This window comes from Orussus abietinus, unplaced genomic scaffold (assembly GCF_000612105.2).
Source record: "Orussus abietinus isolate OABI.00-Male unplaced genomic scaffold, Oabi_2.0 scaffold58, whole genome shotgun sequence".
Lineage (NCBI taxonomy): Eukaryota > Metazoa > Arthropoda > Insecta > Hymenoptera > Orussidae > Orussus > Orussus abietinus.
The window spans coordinates 570,608-592,935 of record NW_019394249.1 but is presented as its reverse complement, the minus strand read 5'-3'; the positions used below and the strand labels follow the sequence as shown (position 1 = coordinate 592,935).

Here is a 22,328-nt window from a genome sequence, read left to right as displayed (position 1 = left end):
ATCATTGGCAATTAGAGTACGGCCCCCCAATAAATGGTATTTATGACCGCGATTACCTCTCGGCGCACCTAATTGCGGAGGTGAACGAACGAACCCACCGCGCGACCGATCCCCGCCCGTTTTTCCTTGCCCTGGCCGTGTTTACGGTTAAAAGTCATTCCGGGCTTTTCTCGCGCGAGAATAGGGTCGAGGGAAAGTCCTCCGGAGTTTCGTCCCGCTCGTCGGTGCGAGCGTTCGGTGAGCTAAGGCCTGTTTCGAAGTATTGTCGTAAATTCGCGATGCTCAGCCGAATTTCGAGTCAATTCGTGCGAGCCGAGATTGCCCATTCTCCATTTGGTTTTTGCAACCGACTGCAAGGGCATATGGCCAGAAGAGAGGCGGGACGCGTTCGCACCCCAATAGGGTCGGAATTCGCTCTTCTGAATACACAATGCGATTTATTCGAAACGCCTTCGCATAAAACACAAAGGACCGTATATGACTGGTAAATTATTGAAGCACTCGGATTTGCCGGCCAATCACGTATCATCCTTAAATATTGGATGAGGAAACGCGAGGAATGCGCGATGGAAAGCACCGGCATTCGACGCCTTCATCGACGAACCAAGGATTTTCGTGTTTTCTTCGACTCTCCGATACTCTCTAATACACCGTAAGTCATTGCTCGACGACTCCACGTACGATTTATGGTAAATCTTAGTTTACGGTAGACTTCGGTCCGATCGCTTCGATCGGTTTGTCGCTTAATCCGGTATCCAAATGGAATCGAAAGGTATCGCATCTTTCGCGGTTAACGTTGAAACGATCATTTTATTCGAGTTAATAATCTTTCTATATAATAAAACTATATTACAAAACAGACCGGTTGACTAGTTAGTCATACGCAACATACTTAAAACGTTCGCATTCCATCACGTATTCGTGTTGCTCTAAGCACCGTGTCGTATTAATGGCGATCGATGAAAAAGCAGGTTTAGAGCAAGTACGGGTAATTAGAAACGATGGTTCGATGGACTTGTCATTTGGAGAAGAAAAGCGCCTCTCCGTGCGAAAGGTACTACAAATGCAAGAAGTAAAGGGCCATCGAAACGGGAACGCTTGGTTAGTTTCGAGCGTTCGCGTTTATCGATTTTGAATATTGTAAGCCGATGACACGACCGATTAACGATACAGGGGGATCGGAAGTGATGTCGGTTCTACTCGCATTCCGGAGCCTATACGTAAACGCGTCTTGACTAGCTTCGATAAGTATCGTTAGGATATAATATTCGCACATATATTTCGAACGTCTTGGTCTTCTCTTTTTCGTTCGCGGTTCCGCTTCCTTGTCTTCTCTCGGCTCGCACAGGATAGTCTTCATTTCTGTACACATGCCGACGCAAACGCGCGTAATTTAGGAACTATACGTATACTCGTATAATACTTCTCGACGTCGGAGAAATCTCTAGGTTCCTACATGCCGTGAGAGCATTCGATCCGCGATCGGACGTTCGCGCGCACGACGTCAAAGAGGAATCGCGTTTCCATTGCCGAGAATACGAAACGCTTCCCCGGAAGAACGAAGGTTTCGATCTCGAGATCACGATTCGCGTCGAGCGATGAAATTTTTCGTCTCGACCATTGCCCGCGATGCCACGAAATCGATCCGAAAATAAAAGCAACGTTTCCTTCCCTCGTGGACGCGCACGGCTCGTAAAATTAGTCGAGAGCTTAGCTCGGCGAGTCCAGGAGCATACGCGGCGCGTCATGCCGGGGAAATAAAACATCTTCCGAGAACCGCCGTGCTCTCTTTTCCCCGTTGGTCGCCATCCCTGAATCCCCTGCAGCAACTTTACGCATAACTCAGCCTCGTTATCTGACTCGCAAATAAGGCAGCCACGAAAGTTCGCGACATCAATCTGGCCTCGCGCAGAGATTCGAACTTGAAACAATGCTAAGTCACCCCTGATGTACGGTGCCCCCGGGGGCGAGCGAGGCCTCGGGACAGGAGATCGGTACGATTCGATCTCCCCGATTTGGAAGGATCGATCCCTCCCTCAACTTTCGCGCATTTTTCTCCTCGACTTTACACGTGGGAGTTTGCACCTTTGGAATCTACGATTGCGATTCCCTTCGCGAGAGCTACCGACGTCGTCACCTCGGGGTGACGCCCCGGAATTTCGGCACCGTCTTGGCAAACGACTCGAATCGTGGAAAGGTTATTCGCGCAAAGCACTGCTTCGAGAATCGGCGAAAATTAGCGAGGCATTCCGTTGGCGGTATACGGCCAGCGGTTATAAATGACATAGGACGTCAATGGACTAAAATCGAGGATGGGTTTGGCCGACCTCCGTCGAATCGGGCGAGCGAGTTTGGCGTCCGGGAAGAGTCGCGCGGTGTCGGGATTCGCCCGACCGACTCGCAACGGTGACCGCCTGGCCAGCTCGTATTTACTTTGACTGTCATTTCGCGTCGTAGGGTGGTTGCGCGTTGATGCCGTTCAAGTTGTTCATCGGATTGAGCGCATTGTGAGCGGCCGACGTGGGAGTCGTCGGGTAGCCGTTGTGGTTGTGGGTCGGCGCCTCCCCGTTCGCTGCCCGTTGCTGGCCTCCGGTGGCGACGCCCTGCAACGGGAAAACGTGTATCATTCCGAGAGGATCGAGATATCGACGCAACGAACGTACGGGGAACGGCGATGTCGCGAGACCGGGCAAAGATATGCGGTTTTGTCGTTCGGACGAGGACGGAGCCGACGCGCCGAGACGATCGAGGGGCGCCTTCGAATTTCCGAACGTCGGTAATCGAACGGCGATTCCTTAATTCGACGGAGCTGCTCTCGACTCGTTTTCGTTCCGTCGACGCATCGCGTTCGAGACTCGATTCTCGAAGCGCGGCACCCTCCAGAAACAAAAGGCTGGGAGCGAACTCGTATCGCAACTTTGGAAGTAACTTGTGCGGAACGCCCGCCGTTCTGGAAGCCATATTTATGTGGAGTTCGTTCGACAGACCGTGAGAGCCAAAGGGAGGAAGAGAGCGAAGCGAGGGAGAAAGCGGGAGTAGGAGGGAACTCGAAGGTAAAATCCGCGGAAAGCTCCAAACTTGCGACGTCTTCGACCGCTTCTCTTACGTTCCCGGGTTGTTCTTGCAAGGCGTTAAATTACCCGCTCTCGCGAGTCCTCCTGCCGAGGAACGCGGGAAACTCGTCCCGGTTCTCGAGTAGGACGGAGTCCTTAGGAACGGAGGGCGGATAAGGAGACGCGCCGGGATTTCTTTCGACCTCGGGACCGACGTCCCCGTTAACCGGCGGCAGGCGGCGCGTGCTCCGAGGGTTAATCTCCCGGGCCGAGCGGCCTCTTCGAGAATAACGACGTCTTGCCTAATTCTCTTTCCGGGCGGGGCGCGAGCGGTGCTAATTTTTGCGCGGCTCGCCGCAACACCTGGCCAGTTCCCAGCCGCGGGAGATCAACGGACAAATGACACGCGATTTCTGCCGCCCCCGAGCGGAGAACACCCCCTTTGCCGCTAAATCCGGAGTCGGGGCTCCTTCCTTCTCGTTACAAACTACTTCCACCGCGCCGATCCCCCGCGATTAATGTCTTACTCGTGCGCTCGGGAGAGGCGGAAATCTCGCGAAAAATACCCTCGACTTTTCTCGCAATCTTCGCTCCCCCCCCCCCCCGGTGCACGACCCCACCCGATGGCGGTACATGTGCCAACTTAACGCGCCGCCCGCCTCGCAGGTACGAGGCTTTTTCTTTTCTTCTCGGGCCGGTTCCGAGCCGGAAGGACGTCGGTATTTTCCACTTTCTTTCCATCACCGGGCGATCGTTTCGCCGCGCGTCCATCCTTACCCGTCGACGCGCGGTACGACGTCCGATACGACGTCCGGTGAAGGCCGTTTCGGTTCGTATCCGATCGGATCTCCTTTCCATCGGGGCGAGCACCGAGGGACGTATTTAAAAAAATCAGAAACAGAGAGAAACGCGTGGTTTATGGGATCGAACCGGTAGGTGTTAAATGGCACCGTATCCGAGCGCGTATACTGTGAGTAATACCGGATAACATTGAATTGAACCACTCGAGCGAACGCGGTATGCCGGTAAACATTAGTTAATTCGGTATATTTGCGAAGTCGAACCGGTGGAATTGCCATTTTAACCGGGACTGTCAGCGAGGCGCAAGTGCCGCTTTTGCGTGGTTTCCGCTTTCGAGGTTTCCACGGTAATAATTAACCCGTAAATAATTACGATAAAAATGACAAAGCACCCCGGAAAGAGGGACTTCCTTATCGTTCGCCGGTATCCCTCGGCCGGCATTCGGCTGGTACAAGAATCCTTAAATCTCCCGGCAACCCTTGCCGCTTGTCTCCTTAGTGCCGGCCGTAATTAAGGGAGCCGGCCGACCGGAGGTGCCTCCACCGTAGGCGCCGACCGCTCCGCTTAAATTAACTCTATGACTTATTCAACTTTTATCTACAATTGCCAGAGGAAGAATTATCGTCCGGGGATTTATTGCCGACGTCGTAATCAACGTTAGCGTCGCTTCTGCCGCAACGGCTCGGATGCCGTGCTTTTTCGGTCCTTCGGAAATCGGGAAATCTGACCGATGCGCCGGTGCCGTTCGTCCGAGGACGAGGGTAAACGGGATAACGCACGCACGAGTAATAATCGTTATAAAAGTGAGTTCCGCGGAGAACCGGCAAGTTGTTTCGCGACTAAACTCGTAATCTCACCTAAGCTCGCAAGCTGGGCTTTCCCAAGCGGGCTCCTCGGCGTGCGTCGGTACACGACGGGGTCGAAGCTTACGTGAAATTCAGCCATGCAACGCAACCTAATAGCATGCTCGTTAACGTTATCCCCGTGCAACTTGCGCTCGCGTGTGCTCTTCCATATGGATGTACTCGGGTCGAGCGAGCGTTAATATTTGCGAGCCCTTTTGTTCTTCGAAACCGTTCGGGCCTACGTCAGAAAATTCGCGCTTCCTCGGACGGATCGAGATCTTGGGTAAATTCGTCCATTTTCCACCGACCGCGAAACGTGACCGCAAAAACGTTCGTCCAATTTCTACGAAACATACCCCGTGCACTTAATCTTTCGCAACAAGTACCGACGACGTCGTTAAATACCCTTACACTCGAGGCGGTACACATCGATCCTCTTAAATTCCCGAGTTGCTCCAGCTCGGTATTAGCATATTACCTCGGCCACCCCTCGTCCCGGCCGCCGCGCGACGGCTTTCCGACCCACCGCCGCCGAACGTCCCCTCGATTCACGGGGAATACTTTGCAGACGTTCCGTAAGTTTGTCTTAAAACTCGGATAATCGTTTCGAGTCCGTTCCCGTCCACCCTCACCCTCCGGGTACGCCGGAAGGCTTGTCGCGGCGGAAGTGGGAATTTAAAGGGAAATAAAAGCTCCGCTTAATTCGAAAGAAGTACCGCGGGACGCGCCCCTCCACCCGGGCTGAACCGGGTCCGGTCCGAGCCTTCCCTATTGGGAAGCGATTTTCGTCAAATTTAATTAGCCGTCCGCCCGAATCGCGCGGGCGATCGTCCTCGATCCCTGGATCCCTCGTAGTGCGAAGTGTCCGTGCCATTCGAATCAGCCTTAACTTAGCCTTACCTTACCCTGGCCGTCCAGGGTAAGGTAACCGACGTTGTTTCCGTACGTGGAGGAGCGCGGCAACCCGGGCACCACAGGGCCGTCCTCCCATCGCTCGAAAGATTGAAACAGCTGTCCGTTCTCAGGCAATCAGAAAAACTACCCCTCCACCCTCTTAACGGCACGGCGGCACCCTCTTCGGTTCGGCTTAAGGAGCAAGGAACGGAGGGTGGCCGGTGGGAGGGACGGAAGCGTCGACGTCGAGAGGCCGAGGAGGGTTGGTCGGAACCGTCTGCCTCTTGGTGGTTTTTAAGAATCTTAACACCTCCTCGCCGATTCCTTCTCTGGGATAACGTTACAGCCGCTTTGCATCTCGTTACGGAATCTAGCATCGCGCTCGATTCGAATCCAAGAGGGTGCGATTTTGCTCGCCCTTTTTCCCTTTGAGGGCTCTCGCGGAACGCGATCCTCAAGGGAGGGGAGCCGATAAAACCTAAAGACCTTAAAATTACTTTTACCCTCGAACGCCACCGTCGACGAAAAATAACACCTCGACGCGGCCGTCGTCAATTAACGGATGCGAGTTAATTCGTAGGGAATCGATAATTGATCTCGCAAACGATCGCCGAACGTTATCGCGGGTCGTCCCTTTCGGGAGTCGGTACAGTCGCGGTCTTTTAGGGTTATTTCAGAGAGGATGCTCCCGGAGCTCCTCGTTTATAAATGACAAGAGAATAATAGGGCGTGAAATATAAGGGCGGAGGTGCGCTAATGCCAATAATCGGCGGGGCATGCTAATGCCGTCGGTCGCATCCATCATTCTAAGCTGGATGGATCACTCTTGACGGTTTCGCCGTCGACTCGCGTCCACGGAAAACCTCGGGAACACCCGGCCACATGTAACGACGTCCTCGCGGGCGGACGCGGTCAGGAGCCCTTTCCCGCGTCGTTTCGTAGGACACGACCACCGGAGCGACTCGCGTCCCGGAGGTGGGTCCGGACCGCCGCTCCCGAAACCGGTGCTTTCGCGTTTCGGATCACGCGTTGGAACGAGCGAGTCGACTCGTTAATGCGGTCGATATTAATTAAACTAAGGTACACAGAGTCGCCCCTTTCGTGGCGCAGGAATAGAGTCGCAAGGGTTACCAACCCCTGAATTACGCGCAGTTTGCCAGAACGCCGGTGGAAGGAGCTGCGGCGGGCCGCGGGGAGGGGGAAAGCATTTGCATATTATAAGTAGTACACGTTACCGACTCCGATATCATCGAGCGAGAACCTCGTTATTCCATGCATGCGTATGATTCGAGCGGGTAGATATACCCGTGCCCCCTTGGCTCCCTCTTCTCGCCTCCACCGTCCCTCGCCGATTCCCGAGATCGATCGCCCAAATCGGCTTCCTAATTAACATTTTTCGAATTCTTGCCGTCCCGTCTCGAGAATTCGTTATCCGTGTCCGGTTTCGTGCGTAAGCGCAATTTTAATTCGAAGGGCTTCCTTCGCCGCCTTCGCGATAAGCCGAGCTTTAAGAAATATGTAAATATTGAGAATAAGTGGGTGGCCTAATTAATTCGCCAGACCGCCGCGGTAAATATTTTCTTAGGATAATTCCGGTAGGCGACGCCGATAGCCGCGAAGATGCCCGCAAGATCCCTCCGAGACGAGTTCCTGATCGGACAGGTATCCGATCCGGGTTTAGTCGACCCGAACGAGACGAGGCAGATCCCGGTTATCGTTGCGAGGCGCCGCTGTTATCTTAGGATAATCAAGGGCCCGATCCCAAGTGGCTCGGCCCCGAGCGGAACCTTGCTCGGGGGGAGTCGACCGCCTTCTTTTGCGAGGGTCCCCCGGGAACGAGGCCCGCGTTGGCACCTACTCGAGGCCGCGAGCGCTTCGGATCGTTAAGGCATGCGACGCCGGTCGGGCCACGCTCGTCGGTCGAGCTTAATTAATAAGGACACGCGATATCCTACTCGCAAGGCAGTGGAGCGACGGCGGAGCGACGGCGGAGCGGCGGTGGAGGACCACGGCGCCCTCGAGGGGTTCCTTTGTTGCCGGGAGGGTCAGAAGACGTCCTACCGCTTCGCCCCGGCAGGAGGCGATCCCGCCGCGAGGCGTCGAAGCGTCTCGGGAGAAAACGGGCCCGACTCCGTTACGTCCGCTCGCGCGAGTACTTACGGGCGGCTGCAGATGCGTCACTTGCCTCTTGATGTGCGCGAGCGTCGCGGAGGGCGGCGGGTGGAGCGCCATGTTGGCGAAGACGAGCCTCTCCTCGTAGTCGTACTCGCAGAGGATCTTGTTCTCGCAGAGGTAGAACCGGTCCCCGACGCAAAACCTGGAATCACGGAATACGACGTGAGGCAATTCGGTTTGAAAAAATGCCGACCACGAGGGCCCGGGGGCAAGAAACGAGACGAATCTCGCGAGTTCCTCGCCGTGCCGCCGGTTGTTGGAGATAGCGGAGCAGTAAAGCGCGCTAATTCCCTTTAAGGCCGCTTTCCGTTCTCCCGGCGTCTCGGCGGCACCTTCCCTTCCCCTCGGGGAAATTGCGAGAAAATAAAAACGAGGAACCGGGAACCGGCTTCCGGCCGAAAATCTTCGAGCCCGTTTGGATGCTAATTCTCGACGGGGCTCTCGGTCGCGAGGCCCGACCGAGAATTAACACCGTGGACCGAGGTTCGACGTTAATCGTTACGGCGTCTCGTTCGACGCTCGACTCTTTTAATCCCACGCAATGGAGTCGAAGACGTCCCGTTTCCTCCTGCGTGCGCGGACGTTTTGTCCCTTTCCGCCTGATTTCTATATTTTAAGATATTCCGAGATAAGTGATCCTTGGCGCTTCGGTGGAATCGCAGCGGTTCGGAAGACAGGGAAAGGCGGAGGAGGAAGGTCGGCGAAGGAACGTGCCCGGATTACGATATTAGAGGAATAAGGTTGCCACGAGGGTTATATGTATCCACCAACTGTCGCTCCGCTCTGCCGGGGGTGGAGGAGAGTATTTGGAGGACCTTTAAAATCTAAAATCTCGCGTTCCCCTTTTTATTGCCGGTTTAAAGGACGATCTTTCCCGCGGGTTTCGCGAGGCTCCTCTGCCGACACGGTCGCCACGTCGGAACGGACGTCGGGGCGGAGAGGAGAGAAGACCTCGGGATCGTCGGAACAAAGACCATTTCCGAGGATCAAATTTTTACGGGACAGGATCTTCCGAGGACTCGAAAGTCGTTCTGTCGCGGAATCTCCCGCGGACGATCCGTATACTTGAAATTCCCGTCAGGTTCCGCAGGGGGTAGCTGATGCCAGGACGTAGATGTCGATTTCGTGACGCGGGACGTTGAGCGTGCATGCAGGATTTACCTACGAACCACGACGCGTGACGAGCGGACGATGTCTATCGCGCTCGGACCTCGTTTATTAACATTTCTCGACGCGACGCTTTACCGGGCACTTGCGTCGTTTGCTCCAACGCGGAAGCTCGCTCCGGGCGATCGGAATTCCCTCGGAGGAACTATTCGTTCGGTAAAAGGGACCCCCGATGGCTGCCCTCGCGAGCCGAAAGTTCCATAAACCGTTCGAATCACGGACGTAGACGCTCGCGCGCGACGGGACTCGCAGGAGCGATAAAAATAAGTGCGCGGGTCCGCGGAAGCATCCGTACACCCGCGGCGGAAGAGACGTCGCGGTCGGAGCGCGCGCAGTCGTTATTGCGTATTCAGCGGACGCGCTATTCCGCGCTCGGGATCCTGTTTGGGTTTACGCCGGGATTCCTGTCGAGTGGTTTATACCGGCGGTTATGTAAATGTAGACGTGATTTTTTTTCACCACCTCCGCACCTGCCCGGTATACTAAACATTTACTGCTCGCGAGTAAACTGCGGAAATACGTACTTCCCGTTCCGAGTACCCGCCGCTCCGCGCACCTCCGTCGCTTTTGGCAACTTTTTCGAGCCTTGGGTGGCGAAAGGGAAGACCGTGGGTCGTTCACCGTCATCGAGCTCCGCGTCGGTCGGGACGGACGAGAGACGGACGAGAGACGGACGTCGAGAGTCACCGAGCCGGCACTCCGCGAGCGGTATCCCGTTACCCCCCTGTGAAATCCAGAGAATCTCGCGCAGTATATTAAACCGCGTATCCCCTCGGCCGGATCGATCCTTATCGTAAGCTATTAAATCGGGAACGACGCAACGACACCGAGTGGAGTAGCCGGAGAATATCGGTCGGACCGCGAGGGGCGATCCGATCCTCCCGTCCGACGTGCTCGAACGGTTCGTCTTCCCGCCTGCGGCGCATCCGGCGGCACCCTTAATTCCGGCAACGCCAAGGTTAGCTTCGCTCGCGTTAACGCTCGGGCGTCTCGTCGTGCCGTAAAAAGCAACGTTCCCCCATAACGGAGCGCGATAAGTGCGCCTGGCGTAAAGTCAAAATCGATCGGCGGGCCATCGTTGGATCGGGACCGTAAAAAACGGGGGCATCGGAGAGGGGCCGCGGTTGTATAATGGCGTTACGATTTCGCGAAAAGATACGCGTCGCTCGCGACGATAGCGCTAAGCGCTTTCGGCATCGAGTTCCCGGACCGCTCCGGGTCGTTATCGAAAGGGGGTAAAGGCGCTTCTCGTTTTTTCGCGGTTACGAGGCCGCGCGCGAGAGGAGGAGAACGGAAGACGGGGACGAGAAGCCGTCCTCGCGACCCGTCCGACCCCGGACTCGCCCCGGTTCCGAGACGTCGACGAATTCCCCCTCGGTCCGCGTTAAACGATCCTCGCGCGGCGGAGAGAGTCGAGGAAGGAGCAACCCGAGGAGCCTCCGGAAGGTGAAGAAGACGGCGAGGGGAAGGCGAGCTTCCTGGGCACACACGGGAAACCCCAAACGGCAACACTTGGGCGCAGGTTGGTCGGGCTCGAATAAACTTTGCTTCGATCAGAAATTCTCGGATCCGCTCCGCCTCCCGTCGGCGCCTCTCGCGCCTCTCGCGCCTCTCGCGCCTCTCGCGCATCTCCTGCCGGCACTTGGTGGCGCTCTTACTCAATTTGCATCACGGCCCACGGAGAAGAGACAACGGGCCCGTCCCCTTCGCCCTGGCTCCCGGCAGCCGAGTCTAACGCGTTTAGCAAAGACTCGAACCCCTAATCAGATCTTCCACCGGCAGGCGAGGCGGTGCGCGGAGGGCTAAGACGCCGCTAAGTGTGAAGTTAATGGAGTCGAGACGCCGCCCTTGCCGAAAACGCGGCGCGTCGTTCGCGGACGCACCCGACGTCGACGGAAATAGCGTTTCCATTATTCACCCGCGAGACTCGGCTTCGGCCGACTCGGACTCGACTTTCCCACGACGTGGGCCCGATCGCGGACCCGGTCGCGGGCCCGGTCGCGGGCCCGGTCGCGGGCCCGGTCGCGGGCCCGGTCGCGGCTTCTTCGCGTTTCGGCGGGCACGGTATCGATAATGGCTCGTTACCTCGCGTCCTCCTGTTAATTAATTCAGACTGTCGAGGGTATCAGGCAACCGTGGCGCGCTAATTCGATCAAGAGCAAACTCCCTCCGAAGGAGAAGGCAAAGGAGGAGAGGCGCGTAGCGAACCGTCGCTTCCAGGGACAGATTTACCCCGGAATGCTTCGGTTCGCTATCTGCGCGACGCACTGGAAACGCGCGTCCGAATGCCACTCGGAATTACGAGACGTCTCGACCTCCCCGGCGCCGATAAGCGTCGAGCGCGCGACATTGACGGCTCTCCCGTTTGTTTGACCTACGTCACGATGTTCCATCTCTAGGGCGCGACTAACTGCGACTCGACTCTCGTAAGAAACCCTCTCGATCGAGCTTCGCCTCGATCGTTGCTACCGGAACGGAACGGAGAAGCGATTTATCTTTGGTTTTGATTTAATCGGCGACGGAGTCGAGCGCGCCTTCGTTGGACGCCGTGGAACGAGAATCATTTCTGAAAATGGAATTAAGCGGCAATCCATTTTACGATTTCTACTTATTTTTAACCACTTATTCGGGGAACTCTGGCGCTGCGCGATGGCGCCATTCGAATTATCCTAACCGCGGATGAAACGCCCGATCCCGCCGATCGCGACCCCCCGTCGTGTCTCTCAGACTCCCGACGACCTCGTCGTGGATTCCCAAGACCAAAGAGCAATTGCATCAAGGATTATTTCCGCCAATAAAGCGGAACGTCGAGTCTCGCGGCGGAGAACGTCGAGCCTCGCGGTGGAGATACCGCCCGAGAGAGGATCGACTAATAAATCTACGGTCGCCCGGAGCGGGCACTTGTCGGTTCCCTCGAGTTCGAACGGATCGCGAGGATCCTCCTCGGGCACCCGCCGGGCTTTTCGTCTCTCGAAATCGTCCTTGGGGTAGTTCCTCGGCGGCTTCGATCGAATAGATTCTTTCGTTCCCAAATACCTAACCGCCCGGCATTCTCGAGGCATACCGGTAGTCGGCGACGCTTCGACAACGGCGGTTTAATCCTCGTGCCGGGCCGCTAATTATCGGTAACATTCAATTATTACTTTAACCAATACAAATCCCCTTGGGGGGGTAACGCGTAACAACAGTCGGTGCCACTAAGTTGCATTATCCGCCCCGACCGAGGAGAATGCGTCGGATGGCCGATGGCGTCCGGATAGGCCGAACCGTGTTCGATGGGTTCGATGGGTCCGATACCGAGCTATCCCCCGAAGAGGGCTAAGCCGGCCACTTCGCATAATCCGGGGCTAGGACAGTTTAGTCTGGCATCCGACGAACGAAATGTATGTACATACGTGTGGGAGTCGAGTGTAACGCGTTCGCGTGTGCGTGCGTAGGTGGGTATTAACGCTCCGGCCAAGCCCCGCCGTGGGCATCGCTCCGCGATGCCTGGACCTCGAGACGCGGCTTCCGCGCACGCCTCGGTAGCCCAAGGGAGGATTAAGTATGACTTAGTAGTTAAGTTTCCATCGTTAGCCCTGGCGGTATATAGAGAGGAACTTTGGGCTTACCCGTGCGTGCACGCGGCCATCTTCCTCCCGACTTAGGAGGGCCCGTCCTCGGGGGCTCCTCCGAGGCGACCGTCGCGTGCCCTTCCGTTCCGCCGGCTCGAGGGAAATCGCCGAAAACTCGACCGGTCTCTTTAAATCCCCTTTCCGCGCGGTCTACGCAGTCGGTTGGATATACCCTTCGGGGCGGTGCCCACGGATAAGACGCGAGCTACGGGTCGTGGAATTAATTCCGGTTGAATCGGGATAAGTGGAAACTATGGTCGCGGGCTAATGGAAAATCGGGTGACTGCAGTTGGACCTAGTGTATGGCTGCGCGGTTCGTTTCGATTACTTCGTCAATGAGCCAGTTATTACGGGATTTAACTTGGAAACGATGTTGAAAGTGGTCGCGCGTTTAATAGACTTCGCGTGGCGCATTATTCATTATCATCGGGTTGTGGTTAATTCGCATCAGCGTCCAGTGCCGTTATTACCGTTCGCGATGGATACCGGAACGTTGCAACGTGATATCGAAGTTAATGGTGAAAAGTAGAATACCGCGATCGGAGTAAGCCGATTTTGCCCGATTCATAAGATCGGGCAGTAGAAAATGAGGGGTTCGGTGGAGTCAGGAGCAAGTACCGAGCAGAGTCAGACCCTGAGCAACCCTTTAAAATCGTATCGTAAATCGTTTCGTAGCGATGAGTAACGGAAAATAAATGCAGCGGGACGCGTTCCGAGCGTGGTCGAAATGTAGGGAAAAATCCGAGCTCGCGTGAAGCATTTTTAGGAAAAAGGTAGCCAAGTTGCCGGGCGAGTGGTAAGCAGCGACTCGCGTCAGCCGCGCGTCGATTCGCGAAGGAGATCGCTCCCCGAAGGATCCGGCACGAGCGCGGCGGGCGAAGACGCATAACTCAAAGTTATACGGGCCGCAGTCTAATTACCGAATCTTGTAACAACGCGAGCAACCGTTATTAGACGGGTCTCGAAAACTTTGACCCAAGGCTCGCGATAGTTTGCAGTCGGCAATGCATATAACGTGGGCTACGAATACGTAGGTAAGGTACGCATTCGCGTCTGGTGGTTATCCCGGCTAAGTCGGACTTTAACTAAAATTAAAGCTCGTTCTAGGACTCCGGCTCCTATCTCGGGTACGGCAGCCTGTTTGACTTCCGGTCGTGTTGTCTCTGTCCTTGGACAGAAACGGCTATCTTGATAACCGTGTACGATCCGAAATACCCTGGCAGGTCCAAAGCTTAGACGGGTATAATCCTTGCCAAGAACTCGAGTTTACGTTGACTCGAACTCGATCGATAAACGGCGACGCTGAAATTAGGTTTTAGGCGTTTTCCGCCGAGGATCGCGAGACAACGCGTGGTTTAACGTCGACGGAACGATCGGCCGAGAAAGGTTCTTTATCGACGGTTCCCCGGGATTCGCCCGACGAGCCCCTGCTGGGTGAAAAGCGACCGGAATTTATCGATGATCCTTCGGTTATTAGTCTCCGTTTGTTTTTCTCCGGGATGAAAAAGGCTTATCCCGCAGAAAGGAGGAGGGAGAGGGGAGAGGGGCGAGGGAGAATGGGGATAATCTTTGGCAAAGAGTTCGGAAGAAGATCGCCATATTTCTTAATAAACGATAAATCAGCCGGAACGCCATCGCCTTCCAGATAGATACATCCTATTCCATCCCACTCGTCTCTCTCCTCGGAGGTCTCTCCTTCTGCCTCGAGTCCTTCTTTCGAGACCCATTAATCTATGGTTATCTATGGCGTGCGCCGGATAAGTGCGTCGGAATGAGCCATTTCACCCTTGGGACTTCGGTTCCATCCCCTTTGGCCAACGGAGGAGAACAGGGAGAACGGTCTTCCCGCCCGGTGGCCGCCCGTGGCCATTCCTCCCGCTCCCCTGATGAGCTCTGCAAAACTTGGTCATCTTCTTGGTTATCGCTAACGACCCCTTAACGACTGGCATAACGAACTGTGCGTGCCCACTTATCTTTGGAGGGTTTCTCATCGATCGTCCGTCGCGTTCGACTCGGGTCTCCCGAATTCTCCTACGATTTCGTTTGCCGGTCTCGCGCGTCTCGCGCGTCTCGCGCGTCGCCGGGGCAAAGGAAACGCAAGGGTCCCGAACTCCCTCGGAAAGAGACATTAAGCAGCGTCGGTCGAGAGGGCCAACGCGTCGCGACTTGGAGGCACAAAGAGAAGCGAGTCCCGGGAAATGCGGACCGCGGAAGCATCCGGTAGATTCCGATCGATCGATTTCATGCATATTCTCGATTACTGCAGAGATCGGCCAATCCCTCTTGCCTCGCTCCTCTCCCTCGGTGAGTAATGTTTCTAGGTTATCTTTTCACCTCGGCTCTCATAACTCGAAGGAAAGCTCCCCTGTCTGGTTCTAACCTAACGGACTAAGGAACGAGTTCACTTGCATGCGCGGCCCGGGCCGACTACCACCCTCTACCCTCTACCCTCTACTCTCTACCCTCCGCCCTCCACCCTCCACCCTCCACCGTCCGCCCCCTCGCCCGCTTCTTGAGCCTTATCGGCGGAAAAGTTAAGTGGAAGAAAATGCGCCTGCTAAGAATGCCCGAGTAGAAGGGAAAGTTGAAATTGATGCAGTGCCCGGCACTCCGGGAGCCGGCGGACCCGCCCGAGCTCGGTTCCGGAGCGGTTTAGGAGGATTTCCGTTCCTTGGGCGGTCTCATTTTGACCATAGAAATACGTATAGGATTGGGACGAGTATCAAGTTCCTTGGAAAGAAGTTGTCCGAATGTGGAGGACGCGATAGGTAGATGCCGCTCGAGCCGCGCGGAAGGGAAACTTGGGGGGGCGTGGTAGTCTCGGTGCCAGTAGTTACCATTACGGCAACTATGAATAGAGTAGGACCCGCGGTGACATCGGACGTGACAAGAGATATTATATCTGCCCCGTCTGTTCCCGTTAGCGGTGACTGAGAAGACGGCTGTCTACCACAGATATCCCGGCCCCGATACTCCGTCAAGGATTTCGACCGTTTTCGCGTCGCCTCTTATGCGTCTCAATCTAAATTCTCCGAGTTAAATAAATTCTCTACAAAGTTATTCCGAGCCTCGATCGACCCAATCCACGGCGTACAAACGAATCGTACGCAAGAGCCGGTTTTGTCCCTGACATTTGTGGGACACCTCTTCGAAGGACGGGAAATGAAATAATTTACGCAATCGCGTGTAAGTTTAAAAGGGTGCAATTAGCGTGCGACGAAAGCGATGGCAGTTTTTCCCGAGGCAAAAAGTCAAAAGGGTGTCAAAATGCCCTCGCAAAGCCAACACCCGTCCCGCGACAGTTGGCATTGTGTCGAAAGGGATGAAATATGAAGGTCGCGTGACGACGCGAGAGCGGCTCCGAGATTTGCAGGGGCGTGCCTTGAAATTGCACGGGAGAGTCTCCGGGGGTGAAAGCAGAAAAAGAGCGACTCGGTTCTACGCGAAAGGGTTGCGCGATAACGGAGGATTTCTCTTTCCCTTCGCGCTCCGTCGAGTAGAATCCTTTTTTGCGTCGGGCACTGGATACGGCCGTAATTACGTTGATAATTACGTCGGCTTCTCGGCATTTGGAGGATAGCATCTCGACGGGAAAGACGGCGAAAAGAGTTCGCCCTTCCTCGGGGCGAGCTCCCGAAGGTGGTGACCGGAGCGTCGCGTGGCGCCCTCTTCGGGCGAGCGATCGCGATGGGCCGCGAATCCCTTCGATTACGAATTTGCCGGCGGAATGAGTCACGGTCGATAAATCGGAATTTTATTATCGCTAATAGCCATTGGAAATGATTATTCGCCGATATTTACACCGGGGCCAGGGGCGTTCCTCGTCCGCGGCCGCGCTTTTCCCGCGCCGGCATGCAAAACACGCGCGAGGACACCGGGTCCTTCTATTATTTATACGCACGTCCGTCCGCGAGCCCCGCCAACGGGAAACCACTGCTTTGCCCAATTGTTTATCGCCCAAAATTAACAAGCGATTTGTCCGCCCATTTATTGCCTCGTATAAATATTATCGTTTTAACTACGCCACGTTTCGGCGCGCTCTCTCGACGTTGCAGGCAGCCTTTACTATATTTTATACCAAATTCAAACGCGATCTCGGTGGACCTCCGTCATCCGAATAATACGCGCCCCCCGTGACGTCGCGCCACGCTCGTAAGGGTGATTTTATTTTCATCGGTTCCTCGACGCTCGTGTTCGCTTCGTTTGTCGTTGCGTCTGCTAACGCCACGTTGGTAAATAATACTTTGGTAACGAAATCGGATGTTTGAGCTGACAGAGGCGCGCATTCGGCTCGGCATTGAACCGCCGGAAACGCAATGTTGGGAAACTATACGATGGTTACACTAGTCGGAAACGTTGGTGCATCAATCATTGAATTACGATACCGCAATGTTGACGCGCACACCGCGCGTGCACACCGCGCGTGCACCCGCGCGTGCACCCGCGCGTTTCGCTCGTTGCGTACACACCGACATTCGCCGACATGCCGAGCGAAAGAACGTTTAGCGACTCCTCTCGAAATCAAAGACTTTTGCGTAAAAATCCCTCGATCGTTCGACGCCGATCGGCCCTGCGACCGCGAGGAGCCGCATCGGGAGAAAAATCGAGTAAAGTTGCGTAGGCACGAGACGATCGCGAAATTCCCGGCTCCGCTCGGCTCTGCTCGACTCCGCTCACCTCCGCTTCCCCTCGAGCGGTCTCGCGAGCCGGTGCCGCACAAAACCCCGGATTTCCCGGCGCATTGTTTCGCGCGGCAAATCGTAAACGCGATTCGCGCCGAGCGAATCCCGCCGGTGGCGACAATTGGTTGCGATTATGCCGGAACATGCCGATACCGGCAGCGATATGTAAAAAGCACCAAGGGTGTAAACAATCCGCGGTCCGCGCCGTCCGCGTCCCCTCGCGTGTTCGCGCAATTTTTCCCGATGTCATTCGCACTTCGCGCACGTCCATCAATCGCCCAGCCCGCGGCAAGATTTCCAGCTTTTTCGTTACAACATCGAGGAATTCATTTCCCTGGCCGTGGAAAGGACAGGGGAAAGCGGTGCATCGGGTTTTGGAGAGGCCGATCGCGAGGCGGAAAGGTCACGGAACTGCGGAGGCCCAAAACGGGGCCTTTACGGGTTATCGCGTTCTTTTCAATTGTCTGCTTTCGTTTCGCCGAACAAAGAGGTGCCGTTCGAAAGAAGGATCGCTCGATGGAAGCATCGACGGGGAATCGACTGGAATCGCGACAGTCCTGCGCAATATTTGCGCTGTCGCTAATTTCCGGAATCGCTTTATATATCGCGCGCGCCCCCTCTGCGGAGCGTTGCGCCGCCAATTTCGTTTTTGTCCGATTAATTCCGGACGTTTAACGGAATTTGATGTTCCATTAATTACACTGTCATCCACGTTTCCAAACCCTCCCTGCACTGCGGCCGCTTTTCTCGCTTTTCTCGCTTTTCTCGCGGCCTTCCTGCCGCTGTCTCGCAAAAACTCGGCGATTCGATGATTTTTCGATGCCTGCGATCGTTCGAGAGCCCGCGGAAGCGTCAAAAGAAGAGCACTTTCGGACAACCCCGTCGGCCCCGACACTCGAGTCAAAGGGTTAACGTTTTCCACGATTATCCGTTGCAATTGGCACGGCCGCGGCGGTTAAGCGGTGGAATTTGCAACGATTCCACCGATTCGCTTTTCTGTCCAAATCGAACGAAACGGAAGGAACGATCGAACGCGAAAGGGATGGGTTCGCTCCGGCGGCTCTTTGACCGATACTCCAGCATCGCGTCAGGCAACTCGGCATCCGATTCGACGAGCACGTTTTTCTACGATTCCGTCATCGCGACGTCCCCCGGTCTTGCTAAATAACTAATCCCGCGGAAGTTGCCATCTTACGAAGAGGAAGGCTTTGAGAGTCTATCCACTCGTCGTAACGAGGAGTTTAAACCCCCGTTTAAGCCGTGCGAGGCTTAAGCTCGTCTATTCTCCGGCGTGAGCTTAGACCGGAGATTAAGCCGTCACTTTGCATGACTGGCTGCTCAAAAAGCCGACGAGCTTACCGGAAGCTAGCAGCTGCGAATGAATTCCGCCATCGAAACCCCGTCGCAATGACGTTTGCACCGCCGCCTTAACGCACGTACCGGTAACTGCTCGTATCGCGTTACGCTTCGGGAGTACTCACTTTCCGACTGGTGATCGGAGCTTCGCGATATCGACCCACGGACGTTCGCGGGAACCGAAACCTCGACGGCACGCATCCGGTGTACCCGCGATCCCGAAAACGAGCCAAGTCCAAAGACACGTCACGAGATCGGAGACCCAAAGAGCGAGCGCGCAATTCCACTTTTAACGGGGCGTTTAACGGTAAATTACCACAGCCAGGTTGCGTCGACCTTTGCGTTTGCCTGCACGCAACGCCAGGTCGGGTTAACGGGTTGCCGACTGCCGACGGTGTATGCGCGTCTATGCGTTTACGTGCATGCACTCGATGATTTATGCATACCACTAATTACCGGCATACACCGCACCCGTTTTATCCGACGATCATAGTTTTATTAGGGCGAAACCCGTGCATCGCGAGATCGTCGGCACCAAAATTCCCTAAAATTCCCTAAAATTCCCTACGGTCACTGCACTCGCGCGAGGCGACTTCACTCCCAAGGGCCTCTCGTTTTGCACGCAAGGAGGACTCCGTCCCGAATCGATCGTCCGTTCGTTCGGGATCTCGCGGATCCGCCAGGGCGGATTTATAAAAAAACCGACCGGCGACGGTAAAGCGATCCGCCTCGGAGGTATTAATTTATAATCGGCGAGGCGCCTATTACGGGGTATCGGTATCGTATGAAACAGAGAGCTTGCGCCCGATTCGGGGTGGAAACGCGGATAGGCCAGAAAGGGGTTGGATAGGTTGGCAGCGGGTGGACGAGGTTGGAGGGAAAAGGTCTATCGCTACCAGAGCTGGCAACGCGAGTCTAGGTTATCCGGTGACAAAGCAGTTCGGTTCGGCGCAACGAGGGCTCCGCAGCCGTTGCATTATCACCATTGGAATTGCAACCGAAACCCACTGTTCGGATGCAGCGGCGCTTGAACGCGATACCGCCTGGAAACCGAAAATGCATTCCTTCCGGGCACTTCCGCGCCCCGGCCGATTCTACCGCCTCTTTCCGGTCCCTTTCCGGCCGACGCGATTCCACCGTCGCGTCGTCGCGACGTCGCGGTGTCCCCCGCTGAGAAATCCGAAGGAGCTTCGAAGCGGGAACGCCCGGGAACGCCCGGGAACGCCCCCGACGAAAGGAAAGGATTCCTCGGAGGCCTTCGTGCAGGGTTCGAGTATCGTCGCCGTCGCGAATCAACGAGAGCCGGCCAATTTTCGCGGGCGCGCGACGTCGGGTAAAGCGTGACGACGCAACCGCCCGGAAGAGCGTCGCTGGCGGGGCCGGGTCGGGCCGGGTCGGGCCGACTCGCGGCTAAATTGGCGGCAGTATATTACCGGTCGGAGTCCGCATTTAATTTGAATATAATCGCGGAAGGAGATCTCAGGAGGCCGCCGGGGCTCGGGGCACTCCGCGGCTCGGCGCTGCGTGACGCTGACCGGAAGCGCTCCCGGGACACCGGAAGCAGCATGGCCGACCGCCCACGCGACGCCCGGCCGAGGAGGGTCGCCGAGTGCGAATGCCCGGTGCGAACTCGACTTCGCATTGTGCGGCCCTCCCTTTCCGCTTCCGACGCGAGCGGAGACCTTCGACTCGCGGCGAATCCCCCGGTTCCGCGAATTACCCCCCAACCCTCGGGGTAAGCCGTATCGACGCGACGGGGAAGAGGCGAGTCGCGCCCGAGTCGCGGAGCGGGACCGGTGTAACGTTTGATAAGCCCCGCGGAATAATGACAATTAAACCGGCTAACTCGTAATCATGCCGGCACACAATATAAGCGCAAACAATACTATGGCTCGCGAAGGTATCGCCCCGACAATGGGCGAGCTTTCCTAGACAAAAGGAGCCGGAGCTTCGCCGGGCCGGATCATAAGTCAAGAAAGCTTAGACGCAAAGCTCCGCGCCCTCGATCACTCGCGGTCGGGAGCTTCGATTCGCGTTAAAACCTCCCACGGTGGGAACGTTTATGAACTTGGCTCGTCTTCCTTGAGCTTTCCTTTCGAGGCCCTTCCGAGGATCCCCCTCCGAGGTCGGTCATCGAGTCGGGGACGAGCCGCGGGGACGAGCCGCGGGGACGAGCCGCGGGGCCGATCGGTGGAACGTCGATTCGCTTGAATCGTATTTTTTCGCGGTCGCAGTTAGCGGCCGAGCTACGGGACCGCGGGTAAAATTGGAACGCGGGAGAGGCCGCACCAAATCAAAATGAATTATCGGCTTAAAAAAGAAACAACGTATTGCGCGATTAAAGCGTTATCGCTGCCAGAGAGCGAATGGATTTTATTGCCGAGAGATATTATTTTAAAATTCAATGAAACCGTATAAATACGTATTATAAATCTCCATCTCCGACCGCAAAGCGGGCTGCGGCTCCGGAGCGCTTCCGCGCGAGTCCGAATCTCTCTTTCGACGCACGGGATTCTTACCTCGATGCGCGCACCTCCCGTTCCGTGACGAGCGCTTTAAGAGAAACGAGTATCGATCCTTTGACGTGGCAACGATTACCTCCGATTCCCGATCGAAGCGTCCCGGCTCGCGCTCGTGCGCCTACCTTGGAGCCGCCCATTGCCGAGAGTAACGGCGAGTGCCCGTTAATAGATAAACGTAACACCGTTATCGGGAAATAAATCTGAGAAAGTTACCCTTCCAAGTTTACTCGCGCGCGCGGTACGACCGGTCGAGGGCTCGGGCACGACTCACCTCGGGAGTTCGCGATTAAACGACTCGGGTGTTTTATGCGCGGCTCGCACAGATCGCGTGACCCAACGGCCACATCCGTTTCCGCCTTTGGAGGTCTATGGTCAACTGCATTGACCCCCGACCCGAATGGTCGATGGTTCAACCAAAAGGGTTAAGAGGCAAACCGCCCTGCCCGTCGACTCTTCTACCAGACCCTCTTACGAGGGATCCGATCGATCGGTTCCTTTTAATCGGCAGCGAACGAATACGGTTTATCCGAAATCATTGGGTGCGTTCGTTTACTTCTCTAATTAATTTATGTAAATCGTCCCAAAGGACGTGAATCCTAATTGACCTTTAACGGCATTAACGGTGTTTTAATTTACATACAAAACTGAGTTTACTCTGACTATGGCGGGCGACCGCGTGAAAACACTCGCGAGGAGGATATTCGTACAAATTTATACTCTCCTTGTACTCTCGATGCGCAGCTTTGCCATCCCGATCGCGGACTCGTTCGTCCGCTGCAATATGGTTTGCGATAAAATCAAATTTTGCCATGCGACGTGCCGAACCTTCCGGATCAAGCCGATGTCGAGTCGACGTCCACGGTAGCAGTTCGCGAAGAGGGTTGGAAAGGTCAGGAAAATGCCAGATGCGAGACAACCTATCTGACATTACACGCACGAAATGCCAACCGACTTATCGTCGTATGCATCAGCGATTCATTGTTCCGTCGAGAAAACGTTCTTTTTTTCTTTATGTTTATCAAGGAGCAACTACATTCGTGCTTTTTTACTTCTTGCGTGAGAAAACCGGATGTAACCGTTCCCCGCGGCGGTCCATCGGAAGCCTCGCAAACTGCCGTTTTCGTTTATTAATTGAGAATCATATCGTTTGGATTAAAGCTTATTTCCCTCGCAACGTTTCGCGTTTATCGTTTCGTTATCGTTCGAGGGACTCGGGTAA

At 55.5% G+C, this 22,328-nt stretch overlaps 1 protein-coding gene across 1 annotated transcript in view; it reads right to left on the bottom strand.

Moving 5' to 3' along the window:
• Nucleotides 1-839: 839 nt before the first annotated feature.
• The window catches only part of LOC105698483 (LIM domain only protein 3), a 49,579-nt gene continuing 28,090 nt past the window's right edge, over nt 840-22,328 (bottom strand). The window contains exons 5-6 of the mRNA XM_012422775.2: nt 7,754-7,910; nt 840-2,603 (exon numbers count right to left, since the gene is read on the bottom strand). Of these exons, the coding sequence (XP_012278198.1) occupies nt 2,442-2,603; nt 7,754-7,910 (319 nt within the window). The 3' untranslated portion in view covers nt 840-2,441. The remainder of the gene's footprint in view (nt 2,604-7,753; nt 7,911-22,328) is intronic.